The 26,047-nt window shown below is 44.3% G+C and overlaps 1 protein-coding gene across 1 annotated transcript in view; it reads right to left on the reverse strand.

Annotated features, from left to right (window-relative positions):
* Positions 1–25,618, reverse strand: part of TBCD (tubulin folding cofactor D) — a gene marked incomplete at its 5' end in the record, with an annotated part of 177,289 nt that extends 151,671 nt beyond the window's left edge. Inside the window, 6 exons of the mRNA XM_079724650.1 lie at positions 3,916–3,971; positions 6,361–6,507; positions 7,767–7,868; positions 8,838–8,935; positions 24,078–24,128; positions 25,411–25,618. Of these exons, the coding sequence (XP_079580776.1) occupies positions 3,916–3,971; positions 6,361–6,507; positions 7,767–7,868; positions 8,838–8,935; positions 24,078–24,128; positions 25,411–25,618 (662 nt within the window). The remainder of the gene's footprint in view (positions 1–3,915; positions 3,972–6,360; positions 6,508–7,766; positions 7,869–8,837; positions 8,936–24,077; positions 24,129–25,410) is intronic.
* Positions 25,619–26,047: the final 429 nt, after the last annotated feature.

Below are 26,047 nucleotides of genomic sequence, written 5' to 3' on the forward strand. Positions count from 1 at the left end.
CTGCCGAGCGGCTGGGCCCGTGAACCATGGCCACTGAGCCTGCGCGTCCGGAGCCCGTGCTCCGCAGCGGGAGAGGCCACAGCAGTGAGAGGCCCGCGTACCACAAAAAAAAAAAAAAAAAAAAAAAAGTCACCCAGCGACAGGTGTACAGACTCAACAATGTCCTTGTGTCTTGTCACTCAGAAGTCCACCTCTAAGGGTCTAGCCTAAGAAAATAATCCCAAATACCAAAACAGGTTTACAACCAAAGCTAGTCATTACATCATTGCTTATAAGAGGAAGGATGTGAGAAAGCTGGTCAGAGTAACTAAAAACAGTGGAATCTAAAGGAGCCATTTAATCAACGGTAACGTGAAATTAAGTGAAAAAGCAGGTGCTAACTCAAAGAGATTGTGCTGTGCAAACTCCATACAATAACAGCACAGAAAAACACCAAAAAAATACAACGCATGTATTGTGTATTATAATTATAAACGTGTGGGGTTTTCCTAATTTTCTATGTTCCAAAATTTCCAACTTTCCTACTTGGAGCATACCTTGATTTTACAGTTAGATTAAAAATATCTTTTTAAAATTAATGTAATCAGTAAGAATAAAGGCATATCTTTCCATTGAAGAGTTTCTGTAAAATAACACCTATATCCACACGTCTTGGCGTAAATGTAACATCAAAGTTACAGAAAATGCAGCTGATGTTTAAAGGTTCCAGTTAATGAAAGGAAATAGGTGCGGCTCCAGAACTGCACATGGTAAGAGGAAGCAATCAAGGCTGACGGCAGGGCTTCCCTGGTGGCGCAGGGGTTGAGAGTCTGCCTGCCGATGCAGGGGACATGGGTTTGTGCCCCAGTCCAGGAAGATCCCACATGCCTCGGAGCGGCTAGGCCCGTGAACCATGGCCGCTGAGACTGCGCGTCCAGAGCCTGTGCTCCACAACGGGAGAGGCCACAACCGTGAGAGGCCCGCTTACTGCAAAAAAAAAAAAAAAAAAAGCTGACGGCAGAGAGGGTAAGACAGGCAGCTCCCTCGTGAAATATCAGAAAACAGATGCCAGTGGGGACAAAGGCCACATGTGACCACCCTTCACACCCAGGGCCTCACTGTTTACAACCCACCAAAAAAGACAGAAATATGCGAGTCAGAACCCGCCCGTGAGGTGGGTTACTCAGAGCAGCTCTAGGACCTGAGGGCATCAGCCCTCTCTAGAAGTGAGGAAAACTGGCTGCACCTACAACCTGGCAAACCGGCAGGAGCTGGGTGGAAAACGGGCCTCAACCTCACGAACACTTGCTCGTCCAACCACTAGATGGCGGGGGAGCATCCCGCCAGCCATGGACAGGCAGCGAGGGTCTCCAGCTGCCACCTTTCTGGAGGACACCAGGGAGGGAAGAAGGGTTTAGGGTTTCACCTCCCCCACCCACAGGTGCAATACTCCACCAGGTCAAGCGCAGCAGAACTCTACCAAACCGTCAGTACTGCTGGTAATAAAAGATAATAAACAATAAAGATATGTTTCATTTAACAAATTTAGTAAACATTTGTAAGATCACACGCAGTGTTGCTAAATATGGGGAAAGGGAGACTTCCGACTGGCTCAACCCTTCCAGTAGCTGCATTTAAAACCCCTAGAATGTTCATTCCACTTCTAGGAATTCATCCCTAAGAACCAATCAGAAATCAAACAAACTCATACAAAAGGAGATCAGACTTGTGGTTACCAGAGGCAGGGGTGGGGAAAGGGGAACTGGAGGAAGGCAGTCAAAAAGGTACCAATTTCCAGCTGTAAGGTAAATAGGTACTAGGTCTGTAACGTACACCATGATAAATATAATGAACACTGCTGTATGTTATCCATGAAAGCTGCTGAGAGTAAATCCTGGGGGGAGAGGCAATAAAGGGCTATGGGGAAAAGGGATTCTTATGAGATTATATGAAATCATGTGTGTGAAACTTTTGAAAATTGTAAAGCAGTTTAAAATTTAAAGAATCTTTCATCCAATTTAAAAAAAGGAGAGTAAATCCTAAGGGTTGTCATCCCAAGGGAAAAAGTATTTTTCTGTATCTTTAATTTTGTATCTGTATGAGAGATGATGGATGTTCACTAAGCCTACTGTGAGAATCATCTTATGATGTATGTAAGTCAAATCATCATGCTGTACACCTTAAACTTGTACAGTGCTGTATGTCCATTATATCTCAATAAAACTGGAAGGGGGACTTCCCTGGTGACACAGTGGTTAAGAATCCACCTGCCAATGCAGGGGACACGGGTTCGAGCCCTGGTCTGGGAAGATCCCACATGCCGTGGAGCAACTAAACCCGTGTGCCACAACTACTGAGCCCGTGCACCACAACTACTGAAGCCCACAGGCCTAGAGCCCATGCTCTGCAGCAAGAGAAGCCACCACAATAAGAAGCCCACGCACCTCAACAAAGAGTAGCCCCTGCTCGCCGCAAAACTAGAGAAAAGCCCGCACGCAGCAACGAAGACTCAACGCAGCCAAAAATAAATAAATACAAAAAAAAAAAAAAAAAACTGGAAGGAGAAAATACAGCTGATCAGAACAGTACAAAGTTTCATGTAGAGTGTCCCAGGCGGCGCTAATTTTACTAACAAAAAGTCCACATGTACAGGGGGGTTGGAGGAAGAAGAGATCACACCATAATTGCATCTGGAAGACTGACCAAAGCTCCAGGGCTGCCTGCCGGCACCTGGAACAACCCTGCAAGTGTACCCACGGGCCACAGACCAACATGCCCATGGGCAGTGGGGGACAAAGGACAGAGCAGTTACATCTCTGGGGATGATAGTACATGTGAGTTTTATTTTGTGCTTTTTTACTTTTCTTTATTTTCCTGAACACACATGATTACTTTCACAGTTAGAAAGAAAGCCACGCTTTTTCATTCCTTGTCAAAACCATGAGAAGCCTCTGTCAGTGAGCTTCTCCTCCCCCAGGGTAAGCATCACAGGCGAGCTCAGGTGTTTCCTTCCTCACTCCTAAAATCAGCTTCTTGCATTTAGGCTCTGCCCTCTGGTTTAGCCAGTACTTTCACAAATACCTCACCAATGCCCCCAACTGCCCCATAAATCAAGCATGTCTCTTCCCACCTTGTGCAAGGTCACGGCTACACACTTAAGACAAGGTGACCCTGAAGGAGGCATTGCCCTGTTTTCCCGACCAAAACATCCAAGAGCTTTTAGAGCCAATTTTTAACTTTCACAAATGTAGAGGGGGAAAAAAGCCAAATTTTCTAACTCGTTTATGCTATATACATACTTTAAATCACATGTCATGAAGAAGATTAATTTAGAAAAATTGCTTTCTTCCATTCTCACATTTCATGAAACAAGTCTACTCAGCTTTCACGTGTCTTTGGAACTTTTTTGGAGACTCCAGGCCCTGCTGCCTGGGTCATCTTACCCAGCTCATCAGATAAACCCATCTTTGCCTGTTTCAGGCACAGCCTGTTGTTTTTAGTTAACACGGGATGTTTGGGGATTTTCATCCCAAGCCACAATGACGCAATCACGGCCCATGATCTCCACAAACCATGGTGTGGACTGCTTTCTAAGTGACTTTCAAAGGCTCTTCTAACTGCCACCCCCCCACCCCCCCAGAGGGGAGGCCTGGCCCCGGCAAAACTGCTACACCTGTTCTAAATCTGCACTCCCTTGACTGGCCCACGAGCTCCTAACCCAGCGTTAGGTGACCCTGAGCCCCTAACCAGCACTGTCAGTGATTACATCAGGTTCAGAGGTTTCCTGCACCCAAACAGCGTTGGGTTCCCTCAAGGAAAGCAGCAGAGTCCTCAGGACAGCAAAGACTTCCCCAAGCTTATCATCCCAGCATCCTCTCTAATAACAACAGACACACACAGTAACACAGACAGTAAACCTTCTCAGAAAGCACTTACTTGGACACGAGGACAGCAGCTGCGTCTTGGGCCTTGTCGCTGACGACCAGGTAGGACTACAAGGAAGCGTAAAGGACAGGCACCATTAAGCACACGACGTAGACCTCAGGGACCCACTCAGCCACCTGGTCCCACACTCAGCAGCTCCACAAGAGCCCAGGCTCACAGACAGAGGCCAGATTGCAAAGCTGCACGAACCACTCATAACGTGAGCTCAGGGCTGCAGCTGCCACGTGTGTGCTCACCCTCAGAGAAGTGCCCAATCCTCATACAGCGTGTGGCTACACCCCTTGAAACCCACATTTTCAAAAGCAGCAGAAAAATGAAGAGTGTATGTTGTTACCCAGAGTGTGCACAGAACACTCCTGGAACCCACCAGCACTCTGGCATTCACAGCAGCTAGGAGGCCCCACTCAGACGCAGGAGGGCCAAAGTTTAATGCAATAATTACACCTTAAGAGGTTTCCACTTCTCATCTCAACTGTTTTCCAAATGATACACTTAAAAGATCTTTTTTCTGGAGGACAAATTGTTAGAAATTAGGTCCTCTCCCCAGGCAATCCCACTTAGGAGACAAGCACTCAAAGGGTTAACGGAACACAGCTAGAAACAAACCACCTATCTAGAAAAGACTATTTTAGAAATGAAGATACAGTGGAGCACCTTTTCCCTTAAAGACTCTGAGGGAGGGCTTCCCTGGTGGCGCAGTGGTTGAGAGTCCACCTGCCGATGCAGGGGACACAGGTTCGTGACCCAGTCCGGGAAGATCCCACATGCCGCGGAGCGGCTGGGCCCGTGAACCATGGCCGCTGAGCCTGCGCGTCCGGAGCCTGTGCTCCGCAACGGGAGAGGCCACAACAGTGAGAGGCCCGCGTACCGCAAAAAAAAAAAAAGAAAAGAAAAGACTCTGAGGGAGACGTCTACTTACTGACACAAGACATTCAGACAGTCCTGCTCAGGGGAAAAGCAGGTCCCAGAACAGCAGGACACCAGGGGCCGTAGTACACAGGGGCCGCGTGGAGCACTGTGAAGAACAGGCAGGGAGCCAAATCCCTAGGTTCAAATTTATATCCACCACATGTGAGAAAGTGAGCTGGCTAAGTCACTTATTTTTACACCTGTTGCCTCTTCAGTAAAATGAGGATAAAAACAGTGAACTGCCTCATTAAGTAGGACGAAAGGAGTTAATGTATGAAAAGCCTTAAGAACAGTGTCTGGCACACAGCAGGTGCTCAAAGAAGCTTAGTATAAGTAAGTGTCAGGGTCAGGCTCTAAGATGGGCCCTGGTCCTGCCCACCAGTGCCCACGTCCCGTGTAATCCCTCCCATGTGGTTGGAGGACACGCTGACTTGCTTCCAACCAAGAGAATTCGGCAGGGGTGGGATGTCATTTCCATGATTGGGTCACACATGAGTGTGACATGCATCTTGCTACAGCCCCTGCCCCTTGCTGGCTTTCACAGAATAACCTGCCATCGTTGGGGGGGGGCAGGGTGGGTTCTGAGTGGCAAACAGCCAGCAAAGCACTGAAGCCCTTGGCCAACACCCTCGAGATCTGACTCTTGTGATGACCATGAGAGCTTGGAAGCGACCTGCCCCCAGGTGAGCTCTGCATGCAGCCTGGGGAGAGCTCGAAGGACAGGGCCCAGCGAAGCCACAGCCAGATTCCTGACCCACAGAAACTGTGAGATGATGAATGTGTGCTGTGTTAAACCACTCAAGTTCAGGGTAATATTTTCCACAGCAAAAGATAATACAGTAATCTATGTCTACACACATAACATTTGTATCAGGAGAAGTCTGAAAAAAAATGAAAGTGCTATCTCTTGGTATTTGAGAGATTTCACCTTAATATTTTTCCTGCTTCTTTTTATTTTCTGATTTTCCTACAATGATCATGTATTATTTATGTAATGTTAATAATTAAATTAAAAATTAGATTTTAAATGGACCTTTAATTTGTCTTACCATTACCCCCTGAAACCTCTTCTAAGCTATCATCAGAGTATCTGCACTGGGCTTCCCTGGTGGCGCAGTGGTTGGGAGTCCGCCTGCCGATGCCGGGGACGCGGGTTCGTGCCCCAGTCCAGGAGGATCCCACATGCCACAGAGCGGCTGGGCCTGTGAGACCTGGACGCTGAGCTTGCACGTCTGGAGCCTATGCTCCGCGGCAGGAGAGGCCACAGTGGTGAGAGGCCCGTGTACCGCCAAAAAAAAAAAAGAGTATCTGCCCTATCTACAGAGAAATGAGATTTGCTAAAGTAATTCATCCTGACCCCTTCAGGAATTATCAGTTTCATGGTAAGTTATGAAATGGAATTTCACTTCACTGAAAAAGAGTAACAATGGCTGAAGAAATAAACAAATGTCACAAGTGTACCTAATTAAGCCCTAATGGCAAGAGAGAGGACACTGGTCAGCGGCTCATTACTTCACAGCCACTCACCTCTGCTATCTGGAGGATACGATCCATGGTGGACACTCGCTCTTGCCCAGGCTGATTGTGGAGGTTGCCGTCAAGGCGTGAGAAATCAAACGGGATCAGGCAGGTCACGGAGAGCCACAGGAGGAGAATGTAGCGGGTCTCCCAGGTCTACAGGGCGAAATCAAAGCAACATGACTCCTGTGCAAGGGCATCCATGCAGTCCTGCTACCCCCTCCCGCTCAGCGCCCACCCAGGCCTCCAAACGCCAGGCCTCGGAGCCAGGCTGCAGAGCACCGCACCCCACCACGTGCCCTGGGGCCTCCAGCCAAGACAAACAGCAAAAGGAACAAAGAAAAATCATAACATGTCAGTCTAATGGCTTCTCATCACTGGCACCCTTCAGCGTGCAATCAGCTTTTCAAGAAAATGGAAAACAGAGAAAAAGATTAAAAAAACGTAAGACTTAAGAATAAAGAAAAAATTATCAACTTCCAGTCACAGAGGAGTCAATAAAACAAGATTCTGCTTTGGTCTCGGACTCCCCATCAGAGGCATGAGAAGCAGAGGAGAGCAGGGCACAGGCACAGCAAGACAATTCCCTGAGTTTGCAGTTACAACCTGCGTGCCCTTGGGAATGCGTCCTGTGCCCAAGAGCGCTCCCCAGCACGCCGGACTGCAAGGTCGGCCACTGGCGGGCATCTGGGAACCTGGTTTTCGGGAACGCTCCCACCATCCCCTAACTGATGAGAGTCACTCTGTGCCCAGGCCGTTTGTACAAACCATGTGGCTTATGCTGAACACCTGCTTTCCTTCTGGGTTTTAGTATGTGCCTGGTGGAGCACCCACATGACCAGCCCGCACAGAAATTGTGTGCCGGCCCCTACGACCTTCCTGGTGGACAACACCTCACACATGTTCTCACAACTTGGTGCTGCAGAATCACAAGTGCCTTGCATGACCCAACGAGGAGACGACTCCAGAAGCTCACTCCTGGTTTCCTCTGGACTTTGCCCCATGTGCCTTCTCCCTCTGCTGATTTTGCTGTAGTAAATCATAGCCATAAGGATGACTACATGCCAATTCTTGTAGTGATCCTAGGAAATCACTGGACTTGGGGTGGTCTTGGGGACCCCCAACATAGTTCTATTTTAAGTTAAAAAATGTGGATGATGATATAGTTATCATCACACTGTATGGAGGTTTATTGTTTTCTTTATAAAGGGCATTTTTTAAAATAAGATAATTTAAAGTAACATACATAAAAAGAGAAAGCCAAAGGAATAAATGAAAAGAGAGGGAATGACACAAAATAGTACAAGATAAAACTGAAGGAAACAGGAAAGGAAGCTGCCAGTGCAGGAGCAGGGAAAACCAGGGAATAAGTCGGGGGGACAGGAAATGAAGAGGAGGAGGAAAGGGACACTCACTTCATGATCTTTAGGATTCTGATCTGTAAACATATCTAAAACAGGGTGCACATCAGCTACTTCGTGTGGAAATAAACGAAGAAATGTTTTATATCCTCGAACCTATCAAATAAAGACACTGAATTATTATATAATTAGAAAATAAAGTAGCAAAATTATTTTTTTCTCTATTACCAAAAATCACCACCTATGCCACCCAATGATCAAAGAAAATTACATCACATTACAGTGATATAACTTAGTAAGACTAAACAATAAGAAAGTTACCTTTACTTCTTAAATCATTTCATAAATATGTTGTCCCAATTTGACCAACCAATCTTGGTTCATCAGAAATATAGCTACGTTACAAACTAACAAGTTTTGCTTCTACCTTGATTATAAGGAATAAGTCCTCGGGAACCCAAAAGGTCCCAAATTCATTAAGGCTTCCATGAAATGCGGTGGCACTACACCTTCAGGAGAGACCCTGCATTCGACTAACTGAGGGCAAGGAGTGTGCACACAGGCCTCCCTCCACCACACAGCAGGCCCCACAGAAGCAAAACCCCAGCCGAGATGGCCAAGTCTCTCCCATGGTACATATGGGCCAGCACACACATCACCTGGGAGCCTGTAAGAATGCAGAATATCAGGCATCACCACAGACCCACTTACTCAGAATCTGCATCATAACAAGATCCCTGAAAAGCCATCTGCACATCCACATCTGAGAAGCACTTCCACTTCCAAGTTTATTTGCTTTTTCCTCGTAAGAAACTTTTCTCAGTTACTCACATATATATACGTATGTATGTATATATATCCTCTCCGCCCCTTTCTGGCTAGCTGGTGCTTGATCCATTCAAATACAAGACGCAGAAAACAATGCTGAAAAGCACTGTTTCAGCCAAAGGGTCCCCTGGATCACTAACATCTGATCTCCAGCACATGGTAAAAAGAGAAAGCATGAAACCCACAACTTCTGTATGAGAACAATCTTTCCTGAGAGATACCATTTTGGAAGGTACTTCTGGACCGAGTATATTCAGAAAGTGTTCTGTCAACTACAAAGTGCTATGTAAATATTACCTTGGTGATGATGTAAAGAAATTTAAAAGCCAGATGTACGAGGTCAGCCGGAGATTTCTTATCTCGCACAAATTCCAACAACAAGTTCATCATCCATTCTAGGGAAAAACATATATAAAATATCTCCTGTTAAACATCAACATGACATTAAAACAAAATGCCAAAAGAAAAAAGGGCTATTTAGAAATATAAGAATGGTTTAATATTAGTAAATCTATATAATCCAAGTATCAATAGAGCAAAAGAAAAAAAAACTTTCATCTTCACAGTTTCTAAAAGGGCATTAGAGTTAATACAACATTCATTCCTGCTTTTAAAATGTAAGGAAAATATTCTTATTTTTTATGATTATTCTGTATCAAATCAATATCTAATACCATGCTTTACAGAAAATACCTCTACAACTACTATGACCTAGTAACAATCTGGTTCTAACCAATGTAATAAGACAGAAGAAAAAGGATTTCCACTTCCAGTTATACAGGAATAATTGATATGGAACTACCTTACCACCAACAACAATTAGAGAACAGGACAATTATATTTTCAGACACTGGAACAACAGGCAGCACATGGAAACAAACCAATTGCAATCTACAGCCACTCAGGCCGTCCACCAGAAAGTAATTTTTAGAACCCAGTGCAGAGAGGGGGACTCAAGCATAGCAAAGACTGGAGTTCCAGGAGGCTGAGTCAGCTGAAATTTGCAGGGCAGCATGCCAGAGGAAGCTAAGCAGAGAATGAGCTCTGGAAGTCTGCAGAGGTCCCCTCAAATCTTTGGGTGAATCTTCACAGGCATGGTGGTTAGTCCACTAGGCTGGGTAAGAACTGCCAGGAAGCACTAAGGCAGAGTTCCCATAGCTCATATAGAGCTGGCATTCAAATTCCACAAGGCCAGAGTGCAGAGTCCTTGTTGAGCACCCAGAGCAACCAGCAGACATTCCAGAAATGTCTCTCCTTAGTAGTAACGCTAAATTAGAGAAAAACAAGAGAAAAAGCTATACCTGCCCTAACAAACCTTAAAGGATATACAAGATAAACAATTAACTAAACTGTCTTGCCAAACTTCAACACTTTAAAGACAAAAAACTTAAACCCAACAACATAACAATCACAATGTCCATGATCCACTAAAAATTTACTAGACATATAACTAAAACTGCTGTGACCCCTAAAAGAAGGAAAATCAGTCAACAGAAATGACCAGGGACTTCCCTGGTGGCACAGTGGTTGAGAATCCACCTGCCGATGCAGGGGACATGGGTTCAATCCCTGGCCCAGGAAGATCCCACATGCCACGGAGCAACAAAGCCTGTGTGCCACAACTACTGAGCCTGTGCTCTAGAGCCCATGAGCCACAACTACTGAACCCACATGCCACAACTACTGAAGCCCATGCTCCACAACAAGAGAAGCCACCCCAATGAGAAGCCTGCTCACCGCAACAAAGAGTAGCCCCCACTAGCCGCAACTAAAGAAAGCCTGCATGCAGCAAAGAAGACCCAACGCAGCCAAGAAAATAAGTAAAAAAAATAATAAATTTATAAAAAAAAAATGACCAGAAATGACAAAGATGATATAATCACTAGATATAAACTTTAAATACTACAAAATATCCTCAAGGATATAAAAGAAAACATGAACAATATACAGCACGTGGACTTCTTAGTTGCAGCATGCAACTAAGATAGATATTTAAAAAACAGAAGATATTTAAAAAACAGAAGATATTTAAAAAACAAACAACTTCAAGAGCTGGAAAATAAGATCCAAAATGAAAAATTAAATGGGATTAATAGCAGATTAGACTCTGCAGAAGAAAAGATCAGAGAACTTGAAGACACAGTAATAAAAACTTCTACCATAAGGGGAAAAAGGAAGTAAACAACTAAACAGCCTCAGCAACACTGCCACAGTATCAAGTGTATCCGCAGATGTGTGACTGGAGTCCAAGGGGAGAGAATGGAGGCAAAGGCAAAAGAAATACCTCAAGAAATAAGAGGCAAAAAATTTTCAAATCTGATAAAAACTATAAACCTATCAATCCAAAAGTTTCAGCAAACTCGAAGCAGGATAAAAAGGAAAAAAACCACACCATGGCATGTCATAATCAAATTGTTGAAAACCAGCAGTAAAAAGAAAATTCTAAAAGCGGCCAGAGAAAAAAAGCACACACTTCACAGAGGAATAGAGATGAATAAAGACAGACTTCCCGGGACTTCCCTGGTGGTCCCATGGTTAACAATCTACCTTCCAATGCAGGGGATGCGGGTTCAATCCCTGGTTGTGGAACTAAGATTCCACGTGCCACAGGGCAACTAAGCCTGCATGCCACAACTAGAGATCCCATGCGCCACAACTAGAGAGAAGCCCATGTGTGGCAACAAAAGATCCCACATGCCGCAACGAAGATCTCGCGTGCCACAACTAAGACCTGACACAGCCAAATAAATAAATATTGAAAAAAAAAGAACCAATCAGAACCAATCAAGCCATATTGTTTAAAATGCAGAAAGAAAAAAACTGTCAACCTAGAATTCTATGACCAGCAATATATCTTTCAAAAATGCAAGTGAAAAAAAAAATGCAAGTGAAGGGACTTCCCTGGTGGTCCAGTGGGTAAGACTCCGTGCTCCCATTGCAGGGGGTCCAGGTTTGATTCCTGGTCAGGAAACAAGATCCTACATGCTGCAGCTAAGAGTTTGCATGCCTCAACTAAAGACCCCGCATGCCACAACTAAGAAGTCCATGTGCCACAACTTAAAAAAAAAAAAAAGATCCCACATGCCACAACTAAGAACTGGCACAGCATAATTTTTTTTAAAAAATGCAAGTGAAGCAAACTATCAAACAAAAGCTGAAAGAATTCAACACAGTAGATTTACACTAGAAGAAATGTTAAAGTAAATTCTTCAAGCAGAAAATAACTACCAGACAGAAAACTACAATCTACAGAAAGCAAAGAATAAAAGTGGAAATAGTAAAACATGGATAAATATTCAAGACTTTTTTCTCATTTTTAAATTTCCTTGGAAAAACAACTGTATTTAAAGTAAAAACAATACACTGTAAGGTTACAACATACACAGAGGCAAGATGTATGACAAATTGGCGGGAGATGGGAGTCCTGCTATGAGGCTCTCACGTTATACACGAAACAGGGTGACATCATGTGAAGGTAGACTGTGATACATATTGAGGACACATATTGTAAATCCTAGAGCGATCACTAAAAATATAAAACAAAGGAACAGCTAATGAGATGACAGTGGAAACAAAATCAAATACCAAAAAATGCTAAATTAATACAAAAGAAGGTAGGCAAAGAGTAAAGAAGAAACAAAACATAGATGGGACAAATACTAACTAAGCAAAGAGCAAGAATTGAGAGCTACATTAAATGACCTAAACACTACAGTTAAAAGGCAAGGATTACCAAATTGAATTTTAAAAATAGGAAGACCCAACTTCCCTACATTTAAAAATAAAAATGTAGCTAGTTAAATGTAAAAGGGATGGACTTCCCTGGTGGCACAGTGGTTAAGAATCCACCTGCCAATGCAGAGGTCACAGGTTCAAGCCCTGGTCCGGGAAGATCCACATGCCGCGGAGCAACTAAGCCCGTGTGCCACAACTACTGAGCCTGTGCTCTAGAGCCCACGAGCCACAACTACTGAGCCCACGTGTCACAGCTACTGAAGCCTCCACGCCTAGAGCCCGTGCTCCGTAACAAGAAAAGCCACTGCAATAAGAAGCCCACGCACCGCAACAAAGAGCAGACCCCGCTCGCCACAACTAGAGAAAGCCCGCACATAGCAACGAAGACCCCACGCAGCCAAAAATAAATAAATTTATTTTTTAAAAAAAGTAAAAGGGAGAAGAAAGATACACCAAGCAATCACTAACTATAAGGAATCTGGAGAGGCCACATCAATATCAGACAAAATAGACTTCAGAACAAGGACTATTACAGAGATAAAAAGAACTTTTTTTTTTTTTTGGCTGTGCCACTCAGTTTTGGGGATCTTAGTTCCCTGACCAGGGATTGAACCCGGGTGCCCTGCAGTGGAAGCGCAGAATCCTAACCACTGGACAGCAAGGGAATTCCCAAAGAAGACATTTTATAATGATATAAGGATCAATTCATCATGAAGACTTAACCATCCTACAAGAACATACATGAAATTAAAGAACTTCAAGATAAAGCAAAAACTGAGAGAACTGAAAGGAGGAAGAGACAAATCTATAGAGCTGAAGGTTTCAATACTCCTTTCCCAAGAATTGATAGAACAACTGAAAAGAAAATCAGTAAGGACATAAAAGACCCAAATAACACTACTGACCACCTTATTTAAACGACATTTATAGAGCACTCCAACCAAAAGCAGAAAGACATTCTTCTCAAGTCACATGGAATTCTGAACAAAACAGACCCATATGCTGGGCTGCAAGTCTTAATAACTGTAAAAGGTTGCAATTTGCACCTAGGAAATGCAGAGTAAAACTACAATGAGATACCACTACACACCCACTAAAATGACTAAAATCAGGAAGACTGACAATACTAAGTGCTGATGAGGATGCAGGGCAACTGGAATTCTCACAGATTGCTGCTGGCAATGTAAAATGGTACAACCTTTACGAAAACATGGCATGTTGGCAGTTTATCATAAAACCTACCTTTACTATACACCCAGCAATTCCACTCTTACACAGAAATGAAAACATACATCCACCCAAAGAATTGTCTGTGAATGTTCATAGCAGCACTAGTAACAGCCCAAAGCTGGAAACAACCCAACAGTCCATCAACAGGTGGAAGAATAAAGTATGGTTCAACAGAAAAGGAACAAACTGCTGGTACACATGCAACAACACGGATGAGTCTCAGAAATACTATTTCAACAGAAGAAACCAAAGAGTAAGTAGAAGACTGGTTGCCCAGGGCCAGGGTGGGGTCTTGACTGCAAAGCGACATGAACTGCCTTCTTGGGGTGCTGGAAATTTTTTACACCTTAATAGTAGGGAAGGTGCATACATCTGTCAAAGCTCAAACTGGATACTTAAAATGGGTGTGTTTTATTGTATGTAAATTATATCTCAATAAAGTTAACTCAAAAAAATTTTAGGGCTTCCCTGGTGGCGCAGTGGTTGAGAGTCCGCCTGCCGATGCAGGGGACGCGGGTTCGTGCCCCAGTCCGGGAAGACCCCACATGCCGCGGAGCGGCTGGGCCCGTGAGCCATGGCCACTGAGCCTGCGCGTCCGGAGCCTGTGCTCCGCAACAGGAGAGGCCACAACAGTGAGAGGCCCGCGTACCGCAAAAAAAAAAAAAAAAATTTTAAAGGAAGAATGAAAAGGTATACCGTGAATCAAGAGATCAAGTTAACATTATTTTAAAACCATATAATTATTTACCGTTTTAGAAAACTCAAAAGAAACTGAAAAAGTAGTGAAGTATTCCATTACACACTAAACCTTGAAAACATTATGCTGAGTTAAAGACACTAGTCACAAAAGACCATATATTGCCTGATTCCACTATATGAAATGCACAGAATACACAAATCCACAGAGACAGATCGTCGTTACCAGGGACTGGACTGAGAGGGAATAGAAAGTGACCGCTGATGATGAGTATGAGTTTCTTTTTAGAGTGATGAAAATGGTCAGGAATTAGAGGTGATGGATGCACAACTCTGTGATATACTAAAAAACAATGAAGTATACATTTAAAAGGGTAAACTCTATGGTATGTAAAAAAAAATTTTTTTTTTTTTTTTTTTTTTTTTTGCTGTGCCGTGAAGCTTGCAGGATTTTAGTTCCCTGACCAGGGATTGAACCCAGGCCCACTGAAGTGAAAGCATTAAGTCCTAACCACTGGACCGCCAGGGAATTCCCTATGGTATATAAATTATATCATAATAAAGCTGTTATTTTTTAAAATATGTGTGTATACATATATTCCATGGCAGTGTTGCCATTTACAAAATAAGTATACAAAGTATATTTTCGCTGTACACCAGCAAAAATCAGTTAGAAAACATAACAGATAGTTTCACAAGCACAATAAAAGATAAAAAACATACTTAGAAATAAACCTAAAAAAATGTTCCCAGGAATCACCTAAAGAAAATTACCACACTTTACTGAGAGACACAAAAGACGTGAATAATTTAGAGACACAATATTATGTTCTTAGAGAGGAAAATTCAATCTTGTAAAGATGTTGTATCTCCCTACATGAATTTGTGGATTTAACAGAAATTCAAAAGAATTTTCCGGGGGGTGATAAAATAATTCTGAAGTGCATCTGCATTAATGAAAGGGCAAGACAACAGTGAGAAAAGTAAGAAGGTCGATTTCTGACAAAACAAATTACAATGCAATTAATGCAAACCAAAACGACAAGGATAAAAGAGCATAGAGCTAGATTAAGGGAACAGAACGGAAAGGCTAGAAACAAAGGCCAATATATGTGAGTATTTAACACACATTTACAATGGCATTTCACATTAGGGTTGGGGGTAGCCTGCTGGACCATTCAACAAATGAGGCTCACAATAGGAATACGAAAAACAAACTTCTAAAGCAAACTACCAAAGGCCAAACACAAAAGAAGAGACTGATAGTTTTGACAATATACATATATTTTTTAATTGAGTACACAAAATATACTATGTAATATTAAAAGGAAAAAGCAAACATCATGAAGTAGGTCCAGGACCAGCATCCACAACTATTGTTTCCTTTTTCTAAAAGGAACCTTTTCCAGTTCACTTTACATTAAACTCTCAAAACTCATTCAGATCACTCTGAACAACTCACAGTAAGTGTTACTATTTTGTGATCCACTATGAAGACAGGTTTCGGGCAAGAATAAAGGCAGTGCCACAGGTCTAAGGTTGTGACTTAGAGAGATGAGGGTCACACCACCTTTCACCTCCTGAGCAACGGGCATTCCTAATGCGGACTGCCATGAACCCAAGATCGACCATAAAAGGTGGCCTGGGGAGCCCACCGCCCTGCCCTTCCCCTGCAGCACTGCCAAGCTCACGTCTCTGACATCAGATGCATTTTCCCTGTACCTGGCCCTCACCTAGTACCCACCAACCTTCACTTACCACTCACGAGGCTTGCAAGCTTTCCCAGGAAGAAAGAAGACAGGGCTGATCCCAAAGAATCCTAGAATCCAGAATTTAGAGGATTTTTAAAGCATTTGTTTAAAACAGCCTTGAGGACTTGAAGATTTCTCATCATCTTCAATCTGAGGGTCTGAGTGGACTGTCTGCATTTAAATCTTGGCTGGAACACTAACTAGCTGTATGTCCTTGGGTAAGTTAACCTCTCAGAACTCTGCTGCATTTTCTTCTCTGTAAACTGTGGTCAATAATAATGACCTTCCAGGACTTCCCTGGTGGCACAGCGGTTAAGAATCCGCCTGCCAATGCCGGGTACACGGGTTCGAGCCCTGCTTTGGAAAGATCCCACATGCTGTGGAGCAACTAAGTCTGTGGGCCACAACTACTGAGCCTGTGTTCTAGAGCCTGCAAACCACTACTACTGAGCCCGCGAGCCACAACTACTGAGCCTGCGTGCCACAAATACTGAAGCCTGTGTGCCTAGAGCCCATGCTCCACAACAGGGGAAGCCACCACAATGAGAAGCCCGCGCACCACAATAAAGAGTAGCCCCTGCTCACCACAACCAGCACCAAAGACCCAACACAGCCGAAAAATTAAAAAATAAATAATAATTTAAAATTTTTTTAAATAAATAAACTGTGTGTGCAAAAAAATAAATAAATAATAATAATGATGACCTTCCACAGGTATTACAAGGTTACTGTAATGATTAAATTAACTGATTCATTTAAAAATTGTTTAGAACAAGGTAAAAACATCGAGTGAATGGATATGAATGGACAATTCACAAAGGGAGAAATACTGTGCAAATGTAACAATAAATGTTAAAAAAAAAATTCACCCTCACTAGGAAACAACAAAATGCAAAATAAAAGCACATGATCCCTTTTCATCCTTTAATAGATAACTTTATGTTGGTAAAGATTTCAAATATTCAAATCCAGTCTTGGCAACAATGTAAAGAAAAGGACACTTCAATATACTGTAGATGGAAACGTAAGGTGAATTTGAAGTATCAAAAGCCCACCACTTCCACCTCCTGAAAATTACTCTAACAAAATATCTGGAAATTGCGGAAAGAGGTATGTTAAGGATGTTTGTTGGGCTATTTGCAAGAGTACAAAACTGGACAAAACAGGAGTCCACACACGTCTGCCTCTCACTGCTCCTAACACCCAGTAAAATAAAAGTATAGCTGCACAAAACAGGAAGTCCTGACCAGCTGCAAGAATAGGGAGAAAGTGGTTGTAAAGACTTCTGGGAGAGGGACTTCCCTGGCGGTCCAGTGTTTACGACTTTGCCTTCCATTGCAGGGGGTGTGGGTTTGATCCCTGGTCAGGGAGCTAAGATTCCATATGCCTCATGGCCAAAAAAAACAAAACATAAAACAGAAGCATTATTGTAACAAATTCAATAAAGACTTTAAAAATGGTCCACATCAAAAAAAAAAAAAAGACTTCTGGGAGAAAGGCAGCTCCAAATTAAGCAGGCAGAGAAGGCCATGTCATAAATGCCCACCTGCACAGCCAAGGAGAGCTCAGAGTCAGCAGGTGCAGTGGGGCCCAAAGCAGGGAGGGGTCTGCGATCACTTTAGGCCCAGAATCACTCACCGGGGACCAAACTCTGAACAAATACTCAGGTATATGAAGGATTCTCTATATAGCTGCTACAACTGCTAACAGCTATAAAAGAGGAAATTGACAGTAACACAATAACAGTGGGGGACCTTAACACCTCACTTACACCAAAGGACAGATCATCCAGACAGAAAATTAATAAGGAAACACAAGCTTTAAATGACAAAATAGACCAGACAGATTTAATTGATATTTATAGGACATTCCATCCAAAAACAGCAGATTACACTTTCTTCTCAAGTGCACACGGAACATTCTCCATGATAGATCACATCTTGGGTCACAAATCAAGCCTCAGTAAATTTAAGAAAATTGAAATTATATCAAGCATCTTTTCTGACCACGATGCTATGAGATTAGAAATCAATTACAAGGGAAAAAACGTAAAAAACACAAACACATGGAGGCTAAACAATACGTTACTAAATAACCAAGAGATCACTGAAGAAATCAAAAAGGAAATCAAAAAATACCTAGAGACAAATTACAATGAAAACACGACAATCCAAAACCTATGGGATGCAGCAAAAGCAGTTCTAAGAGGGAAGTTTATAGCAACACAAGCCTACCTCAAGAAACAAAAAAAATCTCAAAAAAACAATCTAACCTTACACCTAAAGGAACAAGAGAAAGAAGAACAAACAAAACCCAAAGTTAGTAGAAGGAAAGAAATCATAACAATCAGAGCAGAAATAAATGAAATAGAAACAAAGAAAACAATAACAGGGCTTCCCTGGTGGCGCAGTGGTTGAGAGTCCGCCTGCTGATGCAGGGGACACGGGTTCGTGCCCCGGTCTGGGAGGATCCCACATGCCGCGGAGCGGTTGGGCCCGTGAGCCATGGCCGTTGGGCCTGCGCGTCCGGAGCCTGTGCTCCGCGATGGGAGAGGCCACAACAGTGAGAGGCCCACGTACAGCAAAAAAAAAAAAAAAAGAAAACAATAACAAAGACCAATAAAACTAAAAGCTGGTTCTTTGAGAAGATAAACAAAATTGATAAAGCCTTAGCCAGACTCATCAAGAAAAAAAGGGAGAGGACTCAAATCAATAAAATTAGAAATGAAAAAAGAGAAGTTACAATGGACACCACAGAAATACAAAGCATCCTAAGAGACTACTACAAGCAACTCTATGCCAATAAAATGGACAACCTGGAAGAAATGGACAAATCCTTGGAAAGGTATAACCTTCCAAGACTAAACCAGGAAGAAATAGAAAATATGAACAGACCCATCACAAGTCATGAAATTGAAAATGATTAAAAATCTTCCAACAAACAAAAGTCCAGGACCAGATGGCTTCACAGGTGAATTCTATCAAACATTTAGAGAAGAGCTAACACCCATCCTTCTCAAACTCTTCCAAAAAATTGCAGAGGAAGGAACACTCCCAAACTCATTCTAAGAGGCCACCATCACCCTGATACCAAAACCAGACAAAGATACTACAAAAAAAAGAAAATTACAGACCAATTATCTGACGAATATAGATGCAAAAATGCTCAACAAAATACCAGCAAACAGAATCCAACAACACATTAAAAGGGTCATACACCATGATCAAGTGGGATTTATCCCAGGGATGCAAGGATTCTTCAATATACGCAAATCAATCAATGTGATACACGATATTAACTGAAGAATAAAAACCATATGATCATCTCAATAGATGCAGAAAAAGCTTCTGACAAAATTCAACAACCATTTACGATAAAAACTCTCCAGAAAGTGGGCATAGAAAGAACCTACCTCAACATAATAAAGGCCATATATGACAAACCCACAGCAAACATCATTCTCAATGGTGAAAAACTGAAAGCATTTCCTCTATGATCAGGAACAAGACAAGGATGTCCACTCTCGCCACTATTATTCAACATAGTTTTGGAAGTCCTAGCCACGGCAATCAGAGAGAAAAATAAATAAAAGGAATACAAACTGGAAAAGAAGAAGTAAAACTGTCACTGTTTGCAGATGACATGATACTATACATAGAGAATCCTAAAGATGCCACCAGAAAACTATTAGAGCTCATCAATGAATTTGGTAAAGTTGCAGAATACATAATTAATGCACAGAAATCTCTTGCATTCCTATACACTAACAACAAAAGATCAGAGAGAGAAATTAAGGAAACAATCCCATTCACCACTGCAACAAAAAAAATAAAATACCTAGGAATAAACCTACCTAAGGAGGTAAAAGACCTGTACTCAGAAAACTATAAGACACCAATGAAAAAAATCAAAGATGACACAAACAGATGGAGAGATATACCATGTTCCTGGATTAGAAGAGTCAATATTGTGAAAATGTCTATATTACTCAAAGCAATCTACAGATTCAATGCAATCCCTATCAAATTACCAGTGGCATTTTTTTACAGAACCAGAAGAAAAAATCTTAAAATTGGTATGGAGACACAAAAGACCCCGAATAGCCAAAGCAGTCTTGAGGGAAAAAAACAGAGCTGGAGGAATCAGACTCCCTGACTTCAGACTATACTACAAAGCTACAGTAATCAAGACAATATGGTACTGGCACAAAAACAGAAACATAGATCAATGGAAGAGGATAGAAAGCCCAGAGATAAACCCACGCACCTATGGTCAACTAATCTATGACAAAGGAGGCAAGGATATACAATGGAGAAAAGACAGTCTCTTCAGTAAGTGGTGCTGGGAAAACTGGACAGGTACATGTAAAAGAATGAAATTAGAACACTCCCTAACACCATATACAAAAATAAACTCAAAATGGATTAGAGACCTAAATGTAATACCGGACATTATAAAACTCTTAGAGGAAAACATAGAACACTCTTTGACATAAATCACAGCAAGATCTTTTTTGATCCACCTCCTAGAGCAATGGAAATAAAAACAAAAATAAACAAATGGAATTTAATGAAACTTAAAAGCTTTTGCAAAGCAAAGGAAACTACAAACAAGATGAAAAGACAACCCTCAGAATGGGAGAAAATATTTGCAAATGAATCAACGGACAAAGGATTACTCCCCAAAATATATAAACAGCTCATGCAGCTCAATATTTAAAAATCAACCCAATCAAAAAATGGGCAGAAGGGCTTCCCTGGTGGCACAGTGGTTGAGAGTCCAGCTGCCGATGCAGGGGACACGGGTTCATGCCCCGGTCCAGGAAGATCCCACATGCCATGGAGCGGCTGGGCCCGTGAGCCATGGCCGCTGAGCCTGTGTGTCCGGAGTCTGTGCTCCACAACAGGAGAGGCCACAGCAGTGAGAGGCCCGCATACTGCAAAAAAAAAAAAAAAAAAAAAAAAGTGCAGAAGACTTAAATAGACATTTCTCCAAAGAAGACATACAGATGGCCAAGAAGCACATGAAAAGCTACTCAACATCACTAATTATTAGAGAAATGCAAATCAAAACTACAGTGAGGTATCACCTCACACCAGTTAGAATGGGCATCATCAGAAAATCTACAAACAACAAATGCTGGAGAGGGTGTGGAGAAAAGGGAACCCTCTTGCACTGCTGGTGGGAATGTAAATTGACACAGCCACTATGGAGAACAGTATGGAGGTTCCTTAAAAACCTAAAAATAGAATTACCATATGACCCAGCAATCCCACTACTGGGCATATACCCAGAGAAAACCATAATTCAAAAAGACACATGCACCCCAATGTTCATTGCAGCACTATTTACAATAGCCAGGTCATGGAAGCAACCTAAATGCCCATCAACAGATGAATGGGTAAAGAAGATGTGGTACATATATACAATGGAATATTACTCAGCCATAAAAAGGAATGAAATTGGGTCATTTGTAGAGACGTGGATGGATCTAGAGACTGTCATACAGAGTGAAGTAAGTCAGAAAAAGAAAAACAAATATCGTACACTAATGCATACATGTGGAACCTAGAAAAATGGTACAGATGAACCAGTTTGCAGGGCAGAAATAGAGACACAGATGTAGAGAACAAACGTATGGACTCCAAGGGGGGAAACTGGCGGGCGGGGGATGAACTGGGGGACTGGGATTGACATATATACACTAATATGTATAAAATAGATAACTAACAAGAAACTGCTGTATAAAAAAATAAATAAATAATTCAAAAAGAAAAAAACACCCCCTAAAAAAAAGAAAAAGAAAATGCTCCAACTTACAAAACAGAAGCAGAGGAACCCTTGTCTGCATCCATTTGGTCTGAAACACGGACAGAACCAGCAAGATGAAAAGACCAAATTACAAAGAAAAGCTGACCCCAGGGGAAAGAGGAGAACCTCGGGAACAGTAGAGAACAGCCAGAACTCAGCTCAGAGAGACTCGGAAAGACAGCACAGCCCTCACGGAAGAACAGAGACCAGGAAAGCAGGTGATTCCAGTGCTTCCCTCAGCAACCCCCCACCTCCAAACCCCAGTAAATCAACAAAGAGAAACAAATCCACAAGGAAAAAGAGAACAGAAGAAACAGTAGCTAAGAGACTTCAGCAGTGACTTCCAAGTTGTAACTGAGCTGCACAGGGGAAGTACAGAAGCAGAGCCCAGCGGTGGGTCACAGCTGGGAGGCCAGGGGCCTGAGGTGCCGGGGACAGCCCAGGGTAGGACGAAGGTGGGGCTGAAAACAGGAGGAGTGGTCCAAGGCTCCAGGCCACAGCACCGTGTCCATACAGGCAGAAGACTAAAGATTTACTTTTTTTTTTTTAATAAATTTATTTATTTTATTTTTGGCTGCGTTGGGTCTTCCTTGCTGCATACGGGCTTTCACTAGCTGCAGCGAGCGGGGGCTACTCTTCATTGCGATGCGTGGGCTTCTCATTGCGGTGGCTTCTCTCGTTGTGGAGCACGGGCTCTAGGCGTGCGGGCTTCAGTAGTTGTGGCTCGCTGGCTCTAGAGCACAGGCTCAGTAGTTGTGGCACTCAGCCTTAGCTGCTCCGCAACATGCGGGATCTTCCCGGACCCAGGCTCAAACCCGTGTCCACTGCACTGGCAGGCGGATTCTTAAGCACTGCACCACCAGGGAAGCCCTAAAGGTTTACTCTTGAGAATGGAGAATACCACAGTCACTAGCCATATTTGGGTTTTTTTAACTTAAATCAAATAAAATTTAAGATTCAAAGAAAAAAACAAAAAATAAAATAAAATTCAGTTCCTCAGTCATACGAGCCATATTTCAAGTGCTCCACAGTCACATGTGGCTAGTGGTGACCTTACCAGACAGCACAGATCTAGGACATTCCATCATTGCACAGAGCTATCCTGGACAGAGGTGTCCTGAAGAGGGTAGGCTGAAGGGCTTAGAGCTGGAAGCCAGGCTCGGTGCCTGACTCAAAAGGGAATTCTGGGCCAGGAGGCCCACAGCAGGACCCTCCCCACAGGCCCACAGGGCCCAGCAGCTGGGGGTGTGCTCCCCAGGGAGGAAAACCGGGCCTGTAAGACAACTTTGAAATATACCAAACCAAGGACAAGCACTCTTATAAAGTAAAAAACAACTGTCAAAATAAATTCAAAAATAAATAAATATATAAAAAATAAATTCAAGAACATCTTCTACGTGCAAAACAAAGGTCCAAAAGCAGAACTATAAGGGAAAAGCTTAGGGACCCAGAGGATCACTCCTGGAAATTCACAGGCACACCAGAAGAAGGCAGGGCAGAGAAACGATCTAAAACACACCAGAAGTAAAGTTCCCCGTACCAAAGGATCCAAGTCTTCAGCCTAAAATTCTCCAGCTAATGCCCAGCATATGACAAAAAAGCCTTGAGCGAGTCATACCCTCCTAAAATATCAGGTTCTAGAAAAGCCTCCTGAAAAAGAAACTCAGACTTGGACATGGCATAACTGGATGAGGGAAGACGATGGACCCATGCCTTCCATCCCCACCCAGCCAAGCTGCCAACCACGCATGAAATGTATTTATTCTGCCTGAGATAGCTGAGAGTTCAGAAAAGTTACCTTCTACCAAACCTGTTAAAAAAGAAACACCAGCACACACAGCACCAGCCCACTTTTTAAAAGGCACCTGTGTGCACACTGAGGCTAACCCTTGGTGCCTCCCTGGTGATGTGTCTAAGATCTCCACAGCCCTGGGGGCAAGCAGCGCTGATGACCCCATATCACGGGCAAGAGAACTCAGGCACAGAGCAGCTAAGTGGCAGAGCTGGGATGTAAATCTAGGCGGTCTAGCCCCGGGGTTTAGGACCCTAACCCCCATCCCATGCTGCCCTTCAACTGAAGTTACTGTCGCTACCTTCCTCCTTCTCAAGTTCACTGCCAGGAGCAGGTGTTACTACTGTAGACCCCACTAATGAGTAAGACCTGGGCACTTTATCCTGATACCCTCTGCTGTGCACAGGCGCGCGCGCACGCACACACGCACACACACACACACACACACTCCATGCACCAAGGCCTCTGCGATCATCTGTAACTGAACGATCAAAAATCAAAATCCTCAGCCTCTATTCTTACCTAGGTGTGGGTCCAACAGGTGAGGCTGCTCCTGATATCTGTCCATTATTACTAAAAAGAAAAACAATGTGAGAATTAACATGCACATGAGCCTCGGAAACACTCGAGTTTTCCCACACTGACTTGCAGGGCGGCTCCCAAGAGCACAGGCCAGCTGGAGTGAGCCCCCACCCACCCACTTCCTCAGGGCCACTGTGCCCTGGCCTCTGCTCTCTGCTTGCTCAGCACACCTTCCTCTCAGGTCCTCGCTTCTTCCTTTCTTCACGGCCTGCTGACAGCCAAGCTGAGTTCTCTCCTTCATTAGACACACACCTTCCACACCCTTCACTCTCCTCTGCTACACACACCAAGCCATGTGCCCTCCCAGCCCTCACACCACGGCCTCCTTAATCCCAGGCAGCCTGGTTTCCACTCCTACCAGCAGCTAGAACTGCTCCTATCAGATCCCACGACCACTTGGGTTATGGCAGTTCTTATGCACCACACACCTCCACATCTGACCAGTCCCTAGGAATGGGAAAGTGGGCTTTCACTGGTCTCTGGATATACACGTCACCCTCAGGACAGTTCTACGCCAGAGGTATTTTCAGTGCTAACCGCAGCCGACAGCCAAAGAAACAGCACAATCAAGCAACTAGCCCAAGTGGCAGAGGGGTATTCAAGCCCAGGGTCGAGTTGCCGAAGTGTGTGCTCCTTCCACTCAGCCAGCCACACTGCCCCCTCCTGAAGTTCAGAGTTGTCATTACAAACCCATGAACACAAAATTATATGGAAATTTCTTTAGCTAAAAGGGTCCACGAGGGCGGTTTTACTGAATCACAAAACCCTACGTAGTTATCTAATCACGGGATCCTAAGGAGTCATTTGGAAGTCAGTTACCCGTTATAGACAACTGCAAGGGTCCGTCTAAACTTGGAGAGCCTAGACTAATAACTGAGCATCCTACGGTGCGCCTATCCGATATCCTGCGCTGTCCTGCAGTCTTGGCAGAGCCATGGGCGCTGCCTACAGCTAAGGCTCTGGGTGGGGGCCCCACAACCGCACAGCCAGCCCGGTCCCTGCCCGCTCCAACCTGTTCTCGCCTCTCTTGCTCCCACTGCCCCGTCCACACAGGTGTCTCGGAGGAAATGCTCTTTGCTGTGGTCCTAGGGCAGGCTGGGAACAGGACTAGGAGGCGAGCCCCCCAGGGGAGGTCCACCCGCCCCCTCCTGACAGAGGTCGGCCAAGAGGCCCACTGCCCTCCACCTCTCACGCGCGCCCGTGTCTGGAACCGCAAGAAAGGAGACCTGCACAGCCTGCGCTGCCCCCCTCCCCTCCTCCGGCCCGCGCGCACCCCGGAACCGTTCCAGGGCGCCCTCCCGGGCCGCGCGGTCTCCAAGCACCGCCGGTAGGCGGCCCAGCAGCTCCTTCGTCTCCGCGCTCTCGCCGAAAGACTCGAGAGAGGCGCCGCAGGCCAGCGCCACGTCCTCCGCCGCATCCTCCGCCCGGTCCTCCACCGGATCCTCCACGGCGCCCACGGCCGGCTCCTCGCTCAAAGCCATCTTCGGCGGCCGGACGGTGCCCGCAGACTCGCAGCCGGCTCCACACGCACGCGGGGCGTGGAACACGAGGCACCGAACGCTCAAGACTGCTGAGACGGAGAAGGCGGCAATGACGCCGGCCCCGCCCCACGACCTCCGACCCTGCGCGCCGGCCCCGCTACAGAGCGCGCCGGCCGCCAAAATACTGCGCGCGGAGGCGGTGCCGAGCTCGAGTGGGGCGGGGCCAGAGGGCTGGGTGGGGCGACAAGATCCCCCAAGCAGGCTGCGCAGCCTTCCCCGAGCACGCGCGCAGAGTTCAGGACCCGGGGGTCTTTCTGCTAAGCCGTCTGCAGGTGCGCAGGGCTGCAGTGGGCGTGGCTCCAGCTCGCTAGACAGGCACTTTCCAGACAACAGATGAGTGGGCGCTCGTAAAGCCCCGAAATAATTGGT

Source organism: Hyperoodon ampullatus, assembly GCF_949752795.1.
Source record: "Hyperoodon ampullatus genome assembly, chromosome: 19".
Taxonomy (NCBI): Eukaryota; Metazoa; Chordata; class Mammalia; order Artiodactyla; family Ziphiidae; genus Hyperoodon; species Hyperoodon ampullatus.